Source organism: Podarcis erhardii (genome assembly GCF_964252035.2).
Source record: "Podarcis erhardii genome assembly, chromosome: 2".
In the NCBI taxonomy this organism is placed as follows: Eukaryota; Metazoa; Chordata; class Lepidosauria; order Squamata; family Lacertidae; genus Podarcis; species Podarcis erhardii.
In genome coordinates this window covers 39369575-39388406 of record NC_138498.1, presented here as the reverse complement: position 1 = coordinate 39388406, position 18832 = coordinate 39369575, and the positions used below count along the sequence as shown (strand labels likewise).

At 40.8% G+C, this 18832-nt stretch overlaps 1 protein-coding gene across 8 annotated transcripts in view; it reads left to right on the top strand.

Moving 5' to 3' along the window:
- Window positions 1-18832, top strand: part of MYOCD (myocardin) — a 230458-nt gene that overhangs the window by 174147 nt on the left and 37479 nt on the right. The window contains exon 1 of one of the 8 annotated variants that reach the window (XM_081848663.1): window positions 14237-14591. The exons of 5 other annotated variants lie outside the window; for them this stretch is intronic. In XM_081848663.1, coding sequence (XP_081704789.1) covers window positions 14537-14591 — 55 coding nt within the window. In that variant the 5' untranslated portion in view covers window positions 14237-14536. Of the gene's footprint in view, window positions 1-14236; window positions 15263-18832 lie in introns of those variants that run through there. 2 more of the 8 variants (XM_081848666.1, XM_081848667.1) reach the window with 2 other exon arrangements.

The window sequence follows — 18832 nt, the reverse complement described above, 5'->3', positions numbered from 1 at the left end:
CACTCAGGGTAGGCTCCACTCAGGTTCGCCATGTGAGTCCTGTCCCTTCCAGCTCGCCCGCAGTAGGTCGACTTGAATTCAACATTGCGGACAAGCCCGTCAATAGCCACCAGAGGAATTTCCTTGTATGTTGGCCACACAGGAACAGGCAGCTCCACCACCACCCAGATTTGCCTGCAGCTGCAATGGGCCACAACAGCCACCTCCACAGAAACAGTAAGCGGGCTTTCTCAGTATAGGAAAAACTTGTCCCCTGCCCTGCTGTGGATTGCTGCCCATGTTCTCTTTCAAGGTGGACTGCACCTTCACAACTACATTATGGAAGGAAGGAAGGGAGGGAGGGAGGGAGGGAGGGAAGGAGGAAGGGAGGGAAAGAAAAAGATTTAGGCAATTCAGTGTTATGTGTAGCTTGGCCCTTGTCTCTCAAAACTGTTCCTATCACTACAGGAAGTAGCCTTTTGAAGCATCTTAAATAGACACACACTTCTGTTATCCTGTCTTTTTGGGAAAGCTATGAATGGGGTGGGTGAGGGACTGGAATGAGTGTTGGACCAGTGGGTGGATGGGGGATGTCATTCAGTCCTTAATGAGTTCATGCTAAACCAACAATGAAACAAGTGTCATGTATCTTTCTTTTCTTTTTTAAGTTTCCAAATGTCACTTCCAGTTCAGCCGATCTAGGCTTTTAAAAGAATTCCCACCAAATTTTACGTCAGCTATTTTAAGGAATGGTTTAAAATTAAAATCCTTTTACTAAGTTTAGACTTGAGTTTCCCGAGAGACTTGCAATGTTTAAAAAAACTCTTTTGCCATTTCAAAAAGTTCAAAAAAACATTCCAGAAGGGATCTTTAAAAATACATCCTTATAACAAGCCTGGTCTCTGGGCTTCTGTAAGGCTGTCTTGCATTTAATACCCGACATTTGTTTCTCATTTAGTTGCAAAACAGGTGCTAAAATGTAATTCTCATAATTAAATGTAATTAAGTGACACTACTGAGTAATTTACAGAGTGCAGTGAAAGAATAACTTTCAGTTATGTAACTCAAAGGCCATAACTCAGGCTTTTGGACTAGAGACACTCTTTTGTATAGCTTGTTTTTCTAATGATTGCTTCATACATGACATTTCCCTCCTGTATAAAAAGAACCTCTGCATTTAACAAATTTGTACAATGGAATCTGAAGCTGCGTTTTTTTCAGTCAGTGCTGATGACTCTGACTGGCAGAAGCTTTCCATGGTTCTTACATTGACCTGGGGTACATCCCCAATTATGTTTATTTTGCCCTAAGTACATAGATTAATGAGGTATAACAAAAACAGACAACAACAACAACAACCCTGATTGCCTCTTTAAAAAACGGACAGGAAGAGGGTGAAAAAGATTATTCCTCCCCCACATGATCACTGCTTCTCTACTTCCTTTGTATGCTCCTGGGGCCTATCTGAACTAAAAATGTAGTAGTATTAGACCAGTTTAAATGTCAAGGCCACCTGGGAATTGTAGTTTGAGGAGCATGCTGAGAAATCTTTGCTAGAGTTCTTACAGAACTACAGTTTCCAGGGTTCCCTGTGGAGAGGGAATTAATTAAGTGTATTTAAGGTTGAAATACTAAACACACTTATGGATAAAACAGGACTTAATTGTGAATGAACATGGATAGGATCATCATCCCTTTTAGTGATCCAGAAAAATTTAGCCATTTCAGGGATTGAGAAAATAAGGCACTCTTCTGCCTTCATGACATTTGCAGACACCGCCACTGTGTGTGAGAGTAGCTGAAAGATTAATTGTCTCTAATCACATTTATATTAATATTATATTATTATTATATTATATTATATTAATAATATATTATATTAATAATATATTATATTATATTATATTATATTATATTATATTATATTATATTATATTAGTATTGTATTGTATTGTATTGTATTGTATTGTATTGTATTGTATTGTATTGTATTGTATTTATATCCCATCTTTCTTCCAAGCTGGGATTCAAGGCAACTTGCATTTTAAAAACAAAGTAGTTAAAGGAAACTAGTTAAAAACAATAGTTGAAATTCAATAAAACACATTGAGAACCAGCATTAAAGTACTGATTGCTCTTGACATCAGCCAGTGGTCAGCACTGTCTTCACCTAGTTTCCATGGTGGGACTCTACCTTGATTTAAAGAGAGCAGATCTTCCACGGTTGCACATGTCCTGGTAACATCTAGACTGGATAATATACTCTGTGTGCATGGAAAATGTCAGCTTGTTCAGAATGCAGCTGCTTGGATTCTTGTTGGGGCTAAGCACTTGTAATACACAACCTCTGTAGTATGCCAGTTGTGATGGCTACGATTTCATCTCCAGGTCCAATTTAAGGTGTTGGTATTGACATCTAAAGCTATAAATAGTTAGTGACCAGACTATTTGAAGGATTGCCTGTAGCCATATGAACTTGCCTAGTCTTTAAGATCAGCTCCAGAGTCCTGCTTGAGAGTCTGCCATCAGTGCTCATCATATTGGCAGACACTAGTGACAGGACCTTTTTGGTGGTGGTTCCCTGTCTGTAGGACATCCTCTCAAAGAGTTCACATATGACTGCATTTTAATTAGGTGTTTTACTCCTTCATTTTTATTAGTTTTTAAAGAGACTTTGAAACTTTTTAATCTTAATCTTCTTTTTATTAAGAGTACTGTGACTATATACAGCTTTTGCTGATGATGATGTTAGTTTAGTATTTGTTTATTTATTTTTATGTATATGCCCTGAAAAGTGGCATGTAAATACTGCAAATGAAGAAGGATATGCACTATCACCAACCATTATTTAAGTATTCATGCCTCCCACCAGTGCACACATGCTGATATCTCACACAAGTACATTGACTTGGTGGCTAATGTGTAAATGGATCTGGGGTTTTTTAAACTTTTACAACAGAAAGCAAAGGAGTGGAAGTCTGCCCCAGATTGGAACAGCAACAGGGGATGGTTTTAGAAACCCCTTTCTCTCATCATGCTATTGTCCTGTCAAAAATCTACCCCAAGCTGCTATTTACCCTGATTTAAAAAACAAAAGGGCTTGCCCCTGCCTCCCCCCTATTTTCCTCCATTGTACCACAATTGCTTTGATGCTCCATGGCTTGACACACTTCTGGGCAAGGAAAAAGCAGTAGCCATCAATGTTTCTCTAAGACTCTGTATACATTACTGGCTTAAAATGCTTCTGGGTTGTTCTTTTCCCCAATTCAGATCAAAGAAATGCACTGGATGCAGAATAAACAATAGTATGTACACAGCCTTCTTTGCTGTTGGGGTGGGGGATAGTTTTCAATGTGTGTGTGTGTGCGTGCGCGCGCATGCACTGGCATAGCATTTTCCATGCTGCTTTCTATGCCAGCCTCTGGCTACTGCCCCTCCTGTGAACCTAATCTTCTGTAGTCTTGTTTGGCTTTCTATTCTGGCTTCAGCTCTAAGCCAGGTTCTTGACAATTCACCGACAGAATTGTGCCCAATGGACCACTTCCAAAAACTAAACATTTCCTCTCTTTTCTACCTCTGTATGTCTTCATGCGGGGTGGGGGGGAGAGACACTTCACGGTTGTTGTTTTCAAAGAAACAAAGTCTACAATAGGATATAGTTTTGTTAAGAGACTTGCAGGAAGCTTTCAAATAACTCTATAGTTTAGGATAATGAAATTACATGCACTGCATGGAAAGCCATCCAATAGTTTCTCCAGTCCTCTCTCTCTCCTCCCTCTCAAAACTCACTCCACCCAAAATGTTCTTTGTTTTTGTTTTTATTTAATATTTTATTTTCTGTTATCTACTTCCTCAGTTGTGGAACAAAACAAAAAAGTTGCCTTTCAGGAATCACCTATTCAGCACATTCTACAACTTTGAAAATCATTAGTATTCACTGTCAAATTTTCTGTTGGAGCTAACTAAAATTATTTAGCTGTTCAGATATGGTACAACAGATTATTGAAACACAGGTTGATTCCAAAGGCTAATTCTTTGAATAGACATCATATAAGTAAAATGTATGGTCACTTAAGTTGCACAAAATTTCTCAGTTCCACAAGCACTCCTCTTGTTTACTGTATTGGCTTCTCTCGCTGTGAAAGTCCCCCCAAGAGGCCTTGTTAAGAATTATCCTCTTGCTAGTGGTTTGCTGTATGAAAGCTTGAAAGTGTGATGTCATCTAAGTTTTCATGATGTCATCAAAGTTCTGGAATTCACTTGTTGGCAAAGGAGCTTAGCAGGTAGTACAAATTGAATAGTTCCTTTATGTAATACAATTAACTCCCTTGCTGGATTAGTCCAAGGGCTGTCTTCTCTAGTATTGTGTTTCTAGCAATGGCCAGCCAGATGGTGATGGGGAGGGAAGATGGATGGATTGATTTGTTTCTTTATTTATTGAATTTATATACCGCCCTATACCCGCAGGTCTCTATTAAATTTGTATGGGGGTGGTGGAAATTCCTTGCTATGTACAACTAGGCACATAGGTGTGATCCAAGGAGTTATATCTGCCTGCTGCCTAGGTATGTTCACCTCTATTTCTTTGACCCTTCCTGCTGTCCCACAAGCTGGTTTTGAAACTCCCTTCAGTTTCAGAAGCAATTTGCCACACAATGTGGTGAGCTGCAGTTGAACAAACACAAATCCCAATCACCCTACACTTCTTTGGATCCAGGCCATGAGCATATTCAAGGCATGGGAATGCACTCCTAAGAAAACTAGGGAAAAACGATATGTGCAGGGAATATTACACAGTATAAAAGTCTCATACAAGAATACGTGATTAGAAGCCTTACCTTTTAAAAATTAGATTTAAAACAAAACAGCCTCATTAATGCCACCTTCACCTCTTTGGAGGAAAGGTGGGATATAAATGTCATAAATATATAACACCTATTGGATTATCTGGGTAACTGGGAACTTTGTTTTCCTGGGTAGGAATACATACATACAAACATACCATTGTTACATAAATTGTAACATACATATCTTGTTACATACATGCATACCATGGTTACAAATGTAGAATCTATGCCCATGTTAAGCTGAATGTGTTGAGGTCAGGAAAAAAGAAGACATGGATGCTCATGCTGCCCAACCTTCCCCACATTCAATGGGTCGTATCCAGTTGTCCCTCATGTTGATGGAACGCTTGCATTTTGGCAGTTTCTGCTCCACATGTAGTCCTTGCACACTCCCTAATCTGCTCTGGAGAATTTGCCAACTGTGGAAGCTGAATCTTTTGGAGAATGTTGCATTTGAGCCATTGAACATTAGCATTTTCAACAGTTGAAACTTAGCAGAAGTATGGGATTTTGACTTCCTGTTTGCCTTCATACCTGCCTCCACATGGTTACATTTTGTGTGCATAGAGGTAAGAGCTCCTAACGAAGAAAGAACAAAGTTGAAAGTGTCTGTAGAAGCTTAGCCTGGAATAATTTTTCCTTCTCTAAATGCAGAGTCAGGACAGAAAGATAAACCCAAGTAAAGCTCCCGTTGATTTCAAACCTGAAGGGCCAAGAATGTGGTGAATGACTTCCCCTGGGTTATCTCAGGTTTCTGGTGTTGACAGTAGCCGTAGTTTCTTGCTATCGCTAGAAATGGTGCCCGGAATCTCTTGGCAGTAGGAAGGGTGTTTGGTGCAAAGATCAATGCTGGTAACCTTTCTAATTTTGATGGGAATGCTAGATACTTGATCCCATTTTACTGCTGAAAGAGCAAGCGGTTCACCAACTTTGCTCTGTAAATTGGGATAGAGAAAGTGTGGGAGGGACGCTGGACAAGCAGCCACCATGTACTCTGCTGGGAAAACGAGAGCCTTGAAGCCTTATCTTTTAAACAATAAACATCAAAAATCTGTGCAGTAGATGAGAAGCAGATATGGGTGTGGGAAAAGAATTCCCCCAGAGACCTAATTTATTGGGCAATCTCCATTGAAGTGAGGAGCAAAGATTCTGAGAGGAACAGGAGGCTGAGATGCTTTTTGAGCAAGCAAAGCTGCAAGGTTATAAACCATGTTTTCAACTTGACTTTTATGGAGATCCGTGATATCCCAGGGAAGTAGTGACTTCAGCATTTGTCCATGGGGAGCATGGGAAAGATGCATACAGATTAGCTTTGCAATCAGTGTGTCAATTTGCCTGATAATTCTGCTTCCATCATCCGTTGCTCTTGCATGCAGAATTTGCCTTAACCGAGCCTTCCGATATTAATTTTGAGTGGTGCTTGAATTTTGATGGGCAAATTGAGGACTCTTTCCCCTGCCCACTGTAGTTTGCTCCTGTGTGAAAAAAACAGAAGGGGGTCTCCTCTTAGAGGTTTTGTTTTATTTTGCACAGTCATCAAATGCATTTCAGCATTGTAACAGAAGCACAGGATTCCTCCAGCTATAAGAATAAATATACCCTGTCTAGTGGACAGATTGGAAGGAGTGTTGAATGTCCCAAGATTTAAAGCTATTATAAGAGAAGCAAAACACTAAAACAACAACAACAACAACAACAACAACACTTTCATTAAAGTGAAGCAGAGGAGCTTTTTCAAAACAGCAGGAGAATCCTGCTAGGTAGACTAACTTGGTAACTCAGGGTTCTGACAGATAAAGAAAACAAGTTTGAGATGGCAAGCATCCTCTTTAAAAAGTATGGCTTTGTCTGTCTCATGCAGGCAGAATACCCCTTTTAAGCAAATAGCCACCACAGCACATGTGTCCATCATCATAAAACAACGAAAGTATGCTTCTTGCCTCAGAACTGTTATTTTTGCCCACGTGCACATTTATGGATTAAATATGAATGAATTTAATTTATCATCTGAAAATTCTATGATTAAATGTTATTCAATTAGGTAACAGTTCTACTCTGTATATTTATGACAAACTGTTTAGGGCAAGGGCAGCCATCATGGTGTTGTTGGATTGCAACTCCCACCATCCCTGCCATTGGTCATGCTGGCTGAGGCTGATAGAAATTGTGGTTGACCAACATCAGGAGGCCATTATGTTTGTTAGCCTTGGTTTTAAGGGCTCAAGGGTTGGTAATCAGAGCAGCATTTTGACCTAAATATCCTTGAAAAAGCTTCTTCTGTCCAAACAGAAACATAGTAGTGGAAAAGTCAGCTTTAGTGTTTGTTCTAGGGAAGAAGAGAAAATTATGATGTGGGACAAAATTGTATCAAGAAAACTGGACAATAAAAGGTCACGATACTGTATATATCCCCAGAAAGCTCCTGTTGATTACCGTCTCAGTACCCACGAAAACATGTATCTCCCACTTTGGCTAGCAGTGAGAGAAATCATTTGCCGGCTAGATTTGGGCATTGAATCCCAGAGGGTGTGAGATCCTTAATCTATGCCCCCTTCTTCAGGAAACTTGCCAGACTATTATGACCACAAAGCCGCAGTGAGATAATGCATCTTATCTGCCTGAGCAAATTTTAATGTGGTCCTCTTGATTAGTGTTTAGAAACCAAGCAAACAATTGATTTAAAATAATTGGTAAATTATGATTAAATAAAAATGTTTATACCAAGGAGTTTGTCATTGATATGATAAAATAAATATTTGCAGAAGGAACTTTTCCTTGGCCTAGAGCCTGGTCCATGAGCTTTGTGAGATTGACCGTGGTCTCATTTTAATAAAGACCAGAAGGCTTTCCAAGAAAATATAGTGCCTCCTTCCATTTAGCCAACCAACGTATATCAAGACCTTTGTCCATTTCCCTAATATACAATGGCATGGGTCGTCCTTTGGGTCATTCTGGTAATGCCTGTCATTTATCCTTCAAAATTGGCTGAAACTATATTACAAGTTAATAAAAGAAGACAGTTTAGTGTTTGGGTCTGGTATAAACACAAACTGAAACACTGAATACCACTCAAGCATTACTTCCAGAAGGCAGACATGGGATATGAGAGGGACTTGTGAGCTCACCATAAACATATATAAGTTTTACAACTGTTTCACTATTAGGGTAGCTACCTCCACCCCCAAAATAAAGCTTAGTTCTTATAGTTGTTCTGAGAATTTTCTTAAGATAATGATTCATAGCTACACTTCCCAGGGTTCCCTGGGGGAAAGGAATGACTATAAACCAGTTTAAGTCTGTGGTGTAGACATGCCCCACATTTAGGTTTCATTTACTCTGGGCCTGCCTTTCAGTTGCGTATCCACATGCAGAACCATCTAGCTGCTCACTGTGGCTTGTTTTGGCTGACCATCTCTGTAGCAACCACCTCTCTCTTTCTGTTAGGCGTATTGCTCCCCCAGCACCCTTCCCATGCTTCTACCACATATAAAGTACAGTACATATGAGGAGGTTTAACCAGCTGTGGACCCTTTTGCATAGAGATGACTTGGCCTCTTTGCTCCACGTTTTGGTAACCTCCACATCAAACTATTGCTGTGCATCCTATGTAGGACTGCTGTTGAAAACACTTTAGAAGCCTCAACGGTACAGAATGCAGCAGCCAGGTAATGACTGCAAGAACACACATAACACCTGTTCTGAAGCAGCTGCACCTCGGGTTACATACGCTTCAGGTTACAGACTCTGCTAACCCAGAAATAGCACCTCAGGTTAAGAACTTTGCTTCAGGATGAGAACAGAAATTGTGCTCCGGCGGTGCGGCAGCAGCAGGAGGCCCCATTAGCTAAAGTGGTGCTTCAGGTTAAGAACAGTTTCAGGATAAGAACGGACCTCCGGAACGAATTAAGTACTTAACCCAAGGTACCACTGTATTTTGATTGGGAGGTTGCTTTGCTCTTGCACAATGCATAATACTGTGGACCAAACTGAAGCTGGATATTTTACTCCTGCTGGTTCTCCAAGGAGCTCAGCATGACACATACTGTGTTATCATTTTTATCCTCACAATAACCCTGTCTGGTAGGTTAGGTTGAGAGACAGTGACTGGCCCTTGATTGCCTAGTAAGCTTCATACCTCAGTGAAGATTTGAAACCAGGTCTCCCTTATCCGAGTCAAACATTCTATCTACTACACACTTTGCTGGCTTGTAAACTGAGTCATAACATTCACCAGGTTGTGTGTCGTTTGTTTTTTAATAGACTGAATGTATCCCCATACCTATTTTTGCCAGTTCAGCATTTCAGCAGCAAAATGACCACCCCATATAGGAATTAGATTTGATCAATTCATCAACCCATCTTCTTTTTTTTCCAGATACGTTTCATAGTCGTTAATGAGATTTTGCTGCCTTGAAAATGGTTAGCTTACATTCTCTTGGGTTGCTGTGCCTGTTTCACAGATTACTTCATTACTTGATTGCACAATGCTTTTAAGCAACAGAAGATCATTGTTTGTGTTGTGTGTTTAGACTCACTGCTGTCCAGTCAATAAAATGTTGGGTATCCTTCATTTTAAATGTTACCTGACCTGTGGACTTGCTGGATGTTTGTGGGCAAGGCATTGTGTCACAGGCTGTATTTCTTGTCTGTAAAATGGGGGTAATGGTAACTGACCTTTACGGGATTGCTCTGAATATGATTGAGATAAGGAAGCAAATTTGCCACAGTAATTCTCTGCTGCTCTGCTCAGTTTAACACTTTCATACTTGACAGTAACATACAGAAGAGGTGTGTGCCTCAGTTTACAGAAATCTAGGACTGTCATTTATATAGTGGCTTCTGAATATGCGGGTGCTCCTGACTGAGACTACTGACGGATCTACACATAACACTCGTGCTGTTCTTATAGACCTCCCCTTTGTCTGCTGTGTGACGCTCAGGAAGTGCAGGTATGCTTAAGATCAGGGTAGGAAAATGCAGTAGTGTCAGGATGACAGCATGCTTCAGTGTGTCAGTTCTGGTGCCCCCAAATCTAGCACCATAGGCGGAATCCCAGACCTTCTCTACCAACGCCCACCATGGAAGTAATTATTGCAAGAGTTGTATAACCACTGCTACACAGAGGGCACTAGAGAAAGGAGGCACACTCAGGCCGGCATTTGAACTATCCTCCTGCCTGCCTGCTAGCTTCTCTTGTATCATCAGTGTGTGCTAGCTTCTCTTGTATCATCAGTGTGTGTCCCAGGGAGTTCTCATGAGGACATTTCAGATGAGCCCACCAGCGTTACATTGGCCTGGAGATTAGAGAGAACACACAGTGATCTTCAAGAGGGATGGAATCTATAGTAGCAAAGCCAGCCGGCCCCACCCTGCACTCAGTGCACATTTTGCATCCCTCCCTCAATAAACACAACAGATTGCCATATTTTCTCTCTTTTTTACAATTAAATATTTACGCTAGGCAGAAAACATTTTGCATGGACTTTTTAAACAGCCATGTCATCTTGCTCTTTTCATTCTCTAATCTTTCAGTTCTGAATCAGAAGTGAAGATTTCTGGCCTATTTACTAAGAAGTAAATATTATGATGAAAACATCAGACAGCTTAGCAGTGACTTTAGGAAAGTGGAGAAAGCATTTTCTGGTAGTGCTGTCAATTGCAAAACATTCCATAGGCTACCAATGGAGGGAGTGATCTTGTTCTGGAATTCCTAATTTTCTTAGACTCTTAAGAGTTGGGATAAATACAAATTATTTCATCCGAGGGCCAGGTCTGACATTACCTTAGCAGTGAGAGTGATGCTGCATCGTATAGGTATTACACAGGATCTAGTAGCATTAGAGGATCAAGATCATAGGGGCAGCACCCATAGACTTGAAACTTCTCCCAGTATTGCCAGGCTTTTCCACTGCCCCATCTCCTGATACTGAGGCCACTGCGCATGTGCAGGCCTAAATCTTTTAGCAAAGCAGCACAGGAATAGCAGACATAGCTGCAGTTTGCCTTCCACACTTCTTAAGGTAGCATAAGAAGGACACTGTTGCTGCCTTAAGACAGGACCATTTCCAATCAGTCATAAAGTGCAGGACTCTGAGTTTGATCTCACAAAATGTTGTTGCATGGAACGTATTTCAGCTGTGCTGTGCTCCACAACACAAGGTTTTCCATCCCTCCATAATGGTTAGTAAGCATTATTGGCCACTTTGCATGCTCAGTCCTCATTCAGCTATTTTGCACCACCACCCTCCAGGTTTCCCAACACACTGCTCAATTCTCTCTCTCTCTCTCTCTCTCTCTCTCTCTCTCTCCTTCCTTCCTTCCTTCCTTCCTTCCTTCCTTCCTTCCTTCCTTCATACCACTGCAGATTTTGGGAATTCTCTGAGTCTGCTGACAAATGACTAGTGTGTGGATAATGCTGTTTTGGCTACATAAGCTCAGATGCTTGCCTCTGAAAATCAAAGACAGGGAATTGGTAGCCTTGAACCCATTGGTGCTTAAGAATTATGAGAAACTTGTTGATGGAGTACTGAAATTAGTGGTGCCATTTTGGCTCAGTCTTACATGAATGAATGAAGCAAGCTTATTCAGTTGACTGCCTGTAGTAATTGTGGGCATCTTCGTAGAGGAATACAGTGGTACCTTGGGTTAAGAACTTAATTCATTCTGGAGATCCATTCTTAACCAGAAACTGTTCTTAACTTGAGGTACCACTTTAGCTAATGGGGCCTGCCGCACCACCACGGTGCAATTTCTGTTCTCATCCTGAAGCAAAGTTCTTAACCCGAGGTACTATTTCTCGGTTAGTGGAGTAACCTGAAGCGTCTGTAACCTGAGGTACCACTGTACAAAATTCATTTGGGAGAAGCGGTTACTATACCAGCCACTGCATGTGTCATTGCTGCAAGTGTGCTTCTTGGCACTGTGCTTGAATCCATTGTGGAAGGTTGGTGTAGAAGTCCTTCTGCATAAAGGGCCTGCGATACACTGCCTTCTGAAACATTATGGAATACCACTATCTGTTAGAAACAGAGCTGAAGTTTTTCAGCCTCACTCACCTTACAGAGTGTTTGTTGTGGGGGAGGAAGGGAAAGGAGAATGTTAGCCGCTTTGAGACTCCTTCGGGTAGTGATAAAGTGGGATATCAAATCCAAACTCTTCCTCTTCTTCTTCTTCTGAGCACTTCTGCAAGAATTCAGCCCAAGATGTATATTGTGAGGTAATAAATTATGGGGAGTCAGAGAAACCAGCTTAAAAAATTTTAAAACAGAAATGTGTTAAAACAACAACAAACTCCTTATAAAGCCTGGTGAAAGTCTTTCTGAGTACATGAAACATAAAAGAGAGTGTTTCTTGTTGAATTCTAGTGCCTGGTGTCCAGCTACTTTCATAGACAGATTTATTGTATTCAAACATTAAAGTATTTTTGTTAATGTCCTAATACATTAATACTTTAACTATGCCAATAGTTGGTGAAATAGTTGGTGAAATAAACCAAATATGTTTTGACCCAACAATTTTAGCTTAAAATGGGATCAGTCTGTTGAGTCATGGAAAGCTCAAATCAAAATGCTGGGTTTGTTTGTTTGTTTGTTTGTTTGTCTTTAAACACTTAATACTAATAAAGAGTCACTGTATGGTTTTACCCTCTTGATCAAGATGTTACTCCTTATGAGGACTTTTGGGGGGCCAGACATGGCTTTGTAATGGTTTTGATTGTACTTTTAAACTAGTTTTGTATTGATAGCTTTGTTTTAAGTTTATTTCTGAACTACCTTGGATCCCCCCCCCTTTAAAGCAGAATGTAAGTTTTAAATAAAAAATAATGACTATCCGAAAAGACACTTGCTATACTGTTATCCACTATCCTATATTTTTATTTTCTTCTTTTCTTTACATATGATACTTTGTCTTTCTTCAATCTCATTTTAATGAGATCAAGCAGCTACTGAGAAAAGAACTTTTGTTCTGAAGAGTCTGATACTTAAGGTAAATGTTAATTGGCATCACCAGGGGGAAATCCAAGTCAGACAATTCATTACTGGAGGAAGTCTTAAATTATAATGTGTGAACAGAGAAAAGCCTCATTGCAAAGGAATATGTGGCTTTGTGGTCTCTTCTGAGTTCTGTGAATCCATATTTAAACCTTAGAGATACATGAACTGCTAAGCCAAACTGCCACCCTTTGAGAGTCAATACATGTGTATGTGTCATTTATTCATAAATCTCTTGATTATTCCACACTTGATGGCTCACAGCCAGAGCCCTTTTCAAATGTTTTATAGTGTGTTAAATGAAATTGAATCAGAGGGGCAACTCTGTGGTGAAAGTCCCCACCCCAAATCCGTGTGCATCCAGTGTAAGATCTGAACATATTCTCATCTGTACAGTTTCCTTGGGCATCTTAGTGTGGAAAGACAGGGTGTACACTAACTTTGTTGTTGTTGTTGTTGTTCTTAAAAACTGCAAATGCAAAGACCTTTCACTGTGTGTTCAACAAGGCTGCTTTTCCAGGGTTCCCAACCATGCAGAGAGAGAGTTCTCTGAGCACAACATTATATAATCAGGACCATTTTTAGACATTACAAATATTGTGATGATACACATCCCACCATGTGCATTAATTACACCTGAAAAGGGCTCAAATATCTGAATAGACTTTACTGAAAAGCATGAATAAGAATAATTAACTAAAATGATGCTTGTGCTGTTTTTAAATCAGCCCCTGAGTGATGTGGAATATTGTTTTGAAGGTATTTTTTAAAAGGACAGTTATTTGAGCTTGGGAACTTTGATGGAGATTTGTCAGCAGAATATAGGTGACGGTGCTTGGGATATAATGCATGGTGAGAACTTTGTCAGTTACATACTTTATGCGCTTACAAGGACCTCTGTTCTTGTTGTTTGTACTGCTAAGGTTGTGCCGCAAAGTTGTGTCCACATAGGGTGTCTGAGTTTTGTGAGATTTTGATGATTAGTTTGTGTTTGTGTGACATATCAATGGGTTTATTAATAGGTGATGCCTGTATCACTAGATTCACTTTAAAGCAAAAACTAGCCTAACACACAGCCACTATGCCATCCAAAAACCTCCGCTGAAGTCAAGAAATCCCATCCTTGGGATGTGAGCTATTAAAATCCACTGTAGGAACCATGCAGCCGAGCCCTTCCTCTTGAATTCCTGGTAGCAACAGGCTCTGTATGCTGGAAAGAGTTAAGCAGGAGTCTGTTGATATTTCAGAGCTGCTCCGAACCCCTGCAGTCAGAGGGAGGGAAGCTCTTGATTGGCCAAGTTCCTGTTGGTAGTAATAGCGGATCAGATATCAAACTTCTGTCTTTCCTAAAGACCCTTTAGGGATAGTCTGCTCCCCGCTAGACTATGACATCAGTCAGGACACCCGGTGATGTTGCTGATAGTAAACTCTGAGAAAGGAGGGGAGGGTAGGATAGAAAGGAGGGGTCTGCTAGCTAAAAGTTAATTAGCCCAACACAGTGCAAGGACATACAGTAGGCTTTCGCGGAGGGTCAGTGCTGGATGGGACCAAACCTTTCCTGAGTTACACTTCTGCTGCTTTCTGCAATCACCTAGACTCCAAGGGAGGGCTAGATGAATTGTGATTCATTGGTCGTGATCAGCTTCTCTTCTTGGAGCCAGTTAATGGTCTGAGCGTTGAGGGGCTTTCTGGCACTGGGAATTATCACAAGGCATCACCATGACACTTCTGGGGTCTGAGCATTCTATGCTGATTCGGAGCAAATTCAGATCAGGTAGGGCTAACTCGGCAAGAATTTCTCCTAAAACTTTTCTCTACTACAAGCCTCAGCTGGAGGCTGTTTCTTATTAAGCAGCATGCAAGCAAAATAACCAGGGAGTTGTAAAGCTGTCATGGGCTCGCTCTCACACAGGCTACTCTGCAAATGAAGAAATGCGTTTTCCTTTCTGTCTGCTCCCTCTCTTTCTGCTCTTTCCCTACTTACAATTTATGTCTGTGGTGTAGCTTACTAAAAAACAAACAAACCCAAACGCTCTACAATTCTGAGTTCTCCACATATTTGAATGAGAACTGGACCAAAAATCCATAAGGGCTGTTGTGACAAGCAGTAGATCTCCTCCCATCCATACAAGTCAGATGCTGTCCTGTATATCCTAGCCTTGATGTTTTACTCCAGCATCCAGGCAGCCAGCCTTAGGGTTCTGTGACTAATTGGACAAACATGAATTTGCAGAAAGGCATCGATTTTTTTTTTTTTTGAAGTACAAAAAACAAATGGAACATGCAAAGTATTTAAAATGACATCACCAGAGAAATATAGCTAGAGCCAAACAACTGATTGCCATTTTCTAAAGCTTTGCAACAAAAAAACATGTACCAGATCTCCAGAGTGTGTTGAAGCCCCATTAGGGGCGTCTTCTTTGAGGACATCCAACGTGAATAAAGGTGAGTAATGGTGAATAAAGGCAGGAGACAGTCACATAGAAATCAGTCCTATTGCAAGCTTAGGGTCACAGCAACTTTAGATAAATTCAGCATTGTATAGTGTGTGTTCTTGTGTGCATGCTTGTGTTTATACGTTATTCTTATTGGGTTTGGCTATACCAATTATTATTTTAAATAGCACTCCTTTTTTCTTGTCATCCAAGTTGTTGCTGCGTGCATCCAGTGAATGTACTGCATAATCACGTTCTCCTGTATGTTTCACCCATTCCAAAATGTCACCCACTCAGCTTGGGGAAGGGTGGCAGTTTTTGATCTCTAGTACACCAGAGATAACGAGAAGATCAGAAACTTATTGTACTGTTGCTAATCAACTAGGGTTTTATGAAGACGTTTGAGGCAGCTGGGTGGTCATTTGCAGTGTTTGCTTAGAAAATATAAAATTGGCAGCTAGTTGAAAACTCCAGAGTTGTATGTACAAATGAAGAGACTCTGGCTGGCTGGGGTTCTACACAGTTTGGGTCCAGTACTTTGCTGTGGTTTCTCTATCACTGTAATCACATTTCATGAGAATAAGTCATTCCTCAGAATCCATTGGTGTATTATGGTAATGGTACAGTGCCATTCACTGGAAAAAAGAGGGCTTGCTCTCTAACCCAGTAATCCCAAAGCAATACTGCCACCTTCCTGAAGCGAGGAGGACACAAGGGGGATGGTGCTCCAGGCCATTGCATTCTTTTACAGTGAGCCAGTATTGTTTTTAAGACTCATTTCGGTGTTATTTTTAAAGACGGGGTGTTGGGGGTTGAGAGATTACAGAGTTGATGGTAGGATCGCATATTTTTCAAATGATTCTAGGCTAAAAGTAAACTTTATGACTCTTTTAGTCCCATAAATTTTGTTTCTTTTAGAGTTTCTAACAGAGTCGCTTTGTAGGGGCACTCTTCCAATCTCTTTCCCACATTTTAATTACCACCTCTTTGTCTTGGGGTGAAGACATACAGGGTGCTGTTGTGACTGTTACCCATCTTATTTTGGTGCTACTTTTATGAAAAAATGTTTTCTTGTAAGTAGAAACCTGTCCACATTGATCCTTACAGTTAGCATTTTAGAATATTAGTATAGCACTAAAAATGGGGCCACAGCAGCAGCAGGAAACGGTTAGAATCCCAAGGATATTCCCATAGACTCCCAAGCTACAGGGCAGATGTGTTTGAGGGTCACTTGCATATTGAGTGCGATAAACTGAAAAGTGTTAATTTAAATAAAGGGTTTAAACATAAGAGCATCTTTGTTCTGGTGTCTCTTGCATGATACACATGGTGATCAAACACTAACCTTGATGTTTAAAGAGGATAGACCTTAGCTGCAGCATGGAAATAGAGCACAGGTCCTTCATGTCGATTTGTACTTCATCCCAAATTTTCCAAAATGGAATTGTAGCACTACATAAACAGAATGCTTGTTGCGTATAGTACTTTGTATAACAAATATAGTCAGTATATGAATTTCTTACCACTGTGTTTGATGGGGATTACTCCCCAAAAAGTGTACGTAGGAGAGCAGCCTTTGTTTGAGGTACAGGTGGGAAGTTGTCGCTAGCGTTAACCATTGTAGGTGACAAAAATTATGGTTTCTGTATGTACAGTTACCGTACATAAAATGTATGATACAGTATCATAGACTTACTATCATGGACTATTTCTACTGCCAATATAAATGATACATAAACGTCCTACATGAGAATATCGGCAATGAATGTATACAGACTGAAATAAGCCATTAGCCGTGGTTCTTTCATCAGTTCAGGCGTGTACATTGCAATCCTACCTCCGGTGACCTATTTAGAGCACGTACTGAGGACCTCCTTTGAATTATAGTTTGGAGACCTGCGAATATTACCATGATCTTCATCCAAGGACGTAACCATTTTCTTGTAAGCTTTGGTAACCTTTCAGCTCAAACTACTGTATTGCGCTATGTAGGCATCTGCCTTAGGACTTCTGTTGCTTTAAAATGTAGCAGCTCACCTAGTCTGGGGCTGATCACAGAGCTGCCATGCCACTAATTCTAGGTGAGCTCTGCATGTTTCCTGGCCAAATTCAAAGTGTTGATTGTGACATTTGGAAACCTACACAATCCTGGCATTTTTAAAGGAATGTTTCCCCCCATATTTACCTGTCCCTGGAATTAGGCTAAAGTGGAAAAATGCTGCTTCAGTTGCCACCATCTTCTGGGGTAATGTTGTCCCCTACCAAGCATAAGGCTTTATCTAGCCTTGTTCACACATCACAGTGAGCCGAACTATAGCTTTCTAGGATCACAGAAACACAAAGGCACTTGTAAAGGAGCTCACTTGCACTTTTCTCCTCACCAATATTTTTCTTTTTACTCCCATAACACACTGAAATAAGCCACGGTTTGGCTTAGCATGTAACCCGATTTCGGGCCCTTGGTTACGCTCTCTCCTTGCTAACCAGATGTTGCAGCCAAGGTTTGCTCTTGTGCTTTCAAAATTATGGCTGTATAGTTTTAATGAATGTTGCAAGCTGTTTTGCATGCCTATGACTGAAAAAGTGTGTTGTTCTAACAGCAAGTAAATAAAACAAAGTATAAGGTAAAGGTAAAGGGACCCCTGACCATTAGGTCCAGTCGTGGCCGACTCTGGGGTTGCGGCGCTCATCTCGCTTTTTGGCCGAGGGAGCTGGCGTACAGCTTCTGGGTCATGTGGCCAGCACGACTAAGCCACTTCTGGCGAACCAGAGCAGCGCACGGAAATGCCATTTACCTTCCCACCTATTTATCTACTTGCACTTTGACGTGCTTTCGAACTGCTAGGTTGGCAGGAGCAGGGACCGAGCAACGGGAGCTCACCCCATTGCGGGGATTCAAACCGCCGACCTTCTGATCAGCAAGCCCAAGGCTCTGTGGTTTAACCCACAGCGCCATAGTTTTTCATATAATCACAGGTTGCATACATACCATACCTTTAAAGCACCTCCACCCCCCAAAAAATAGAATCCTGGGAACTGTTGTTTACGCTTAACAGAAATTCCCAGCACTCTTAACTATAGTTACCTTTGGGAGGAAATGTGCTTTACAGAGTTGGAAGGGTTCTCAAAGGTAAACTAGTCCAACTCTATTACTAATCATTCCCACTCGATGGTCATCCAGCCTGCTCTTTTGCATAGCGTTCTGCCAAGGGGCGGGAGGGAGATAAGACTTGTTTACATTGAAAACTTGCGCCTTCAAGTGAAACTTATGGTAAAACAAGCCACTGCTCTGAGTGGAGTATAAATCTAATATGTCAAAAATCTTCAGCGATGTTGCAGGCATGTTCTCCCCTCCCACTTCCTTCTGAGTTAAGAGACTAGGATTTGTGTGTATGTTTATTTTGTCTATTTTACCAAAGATAAATGCACAAACCTGAGGTCATCCTGACAAATTCCACAGAAACAATGATTCTTTTTGCCTGCCTTCCAAATATCAATGGAATTGCCTTAAATCAAATAGGACAAAGCACGAGGGGTTAGCCCAAGAATTCTCTTGCTAAGTATTTAACTCTTCCCAGGA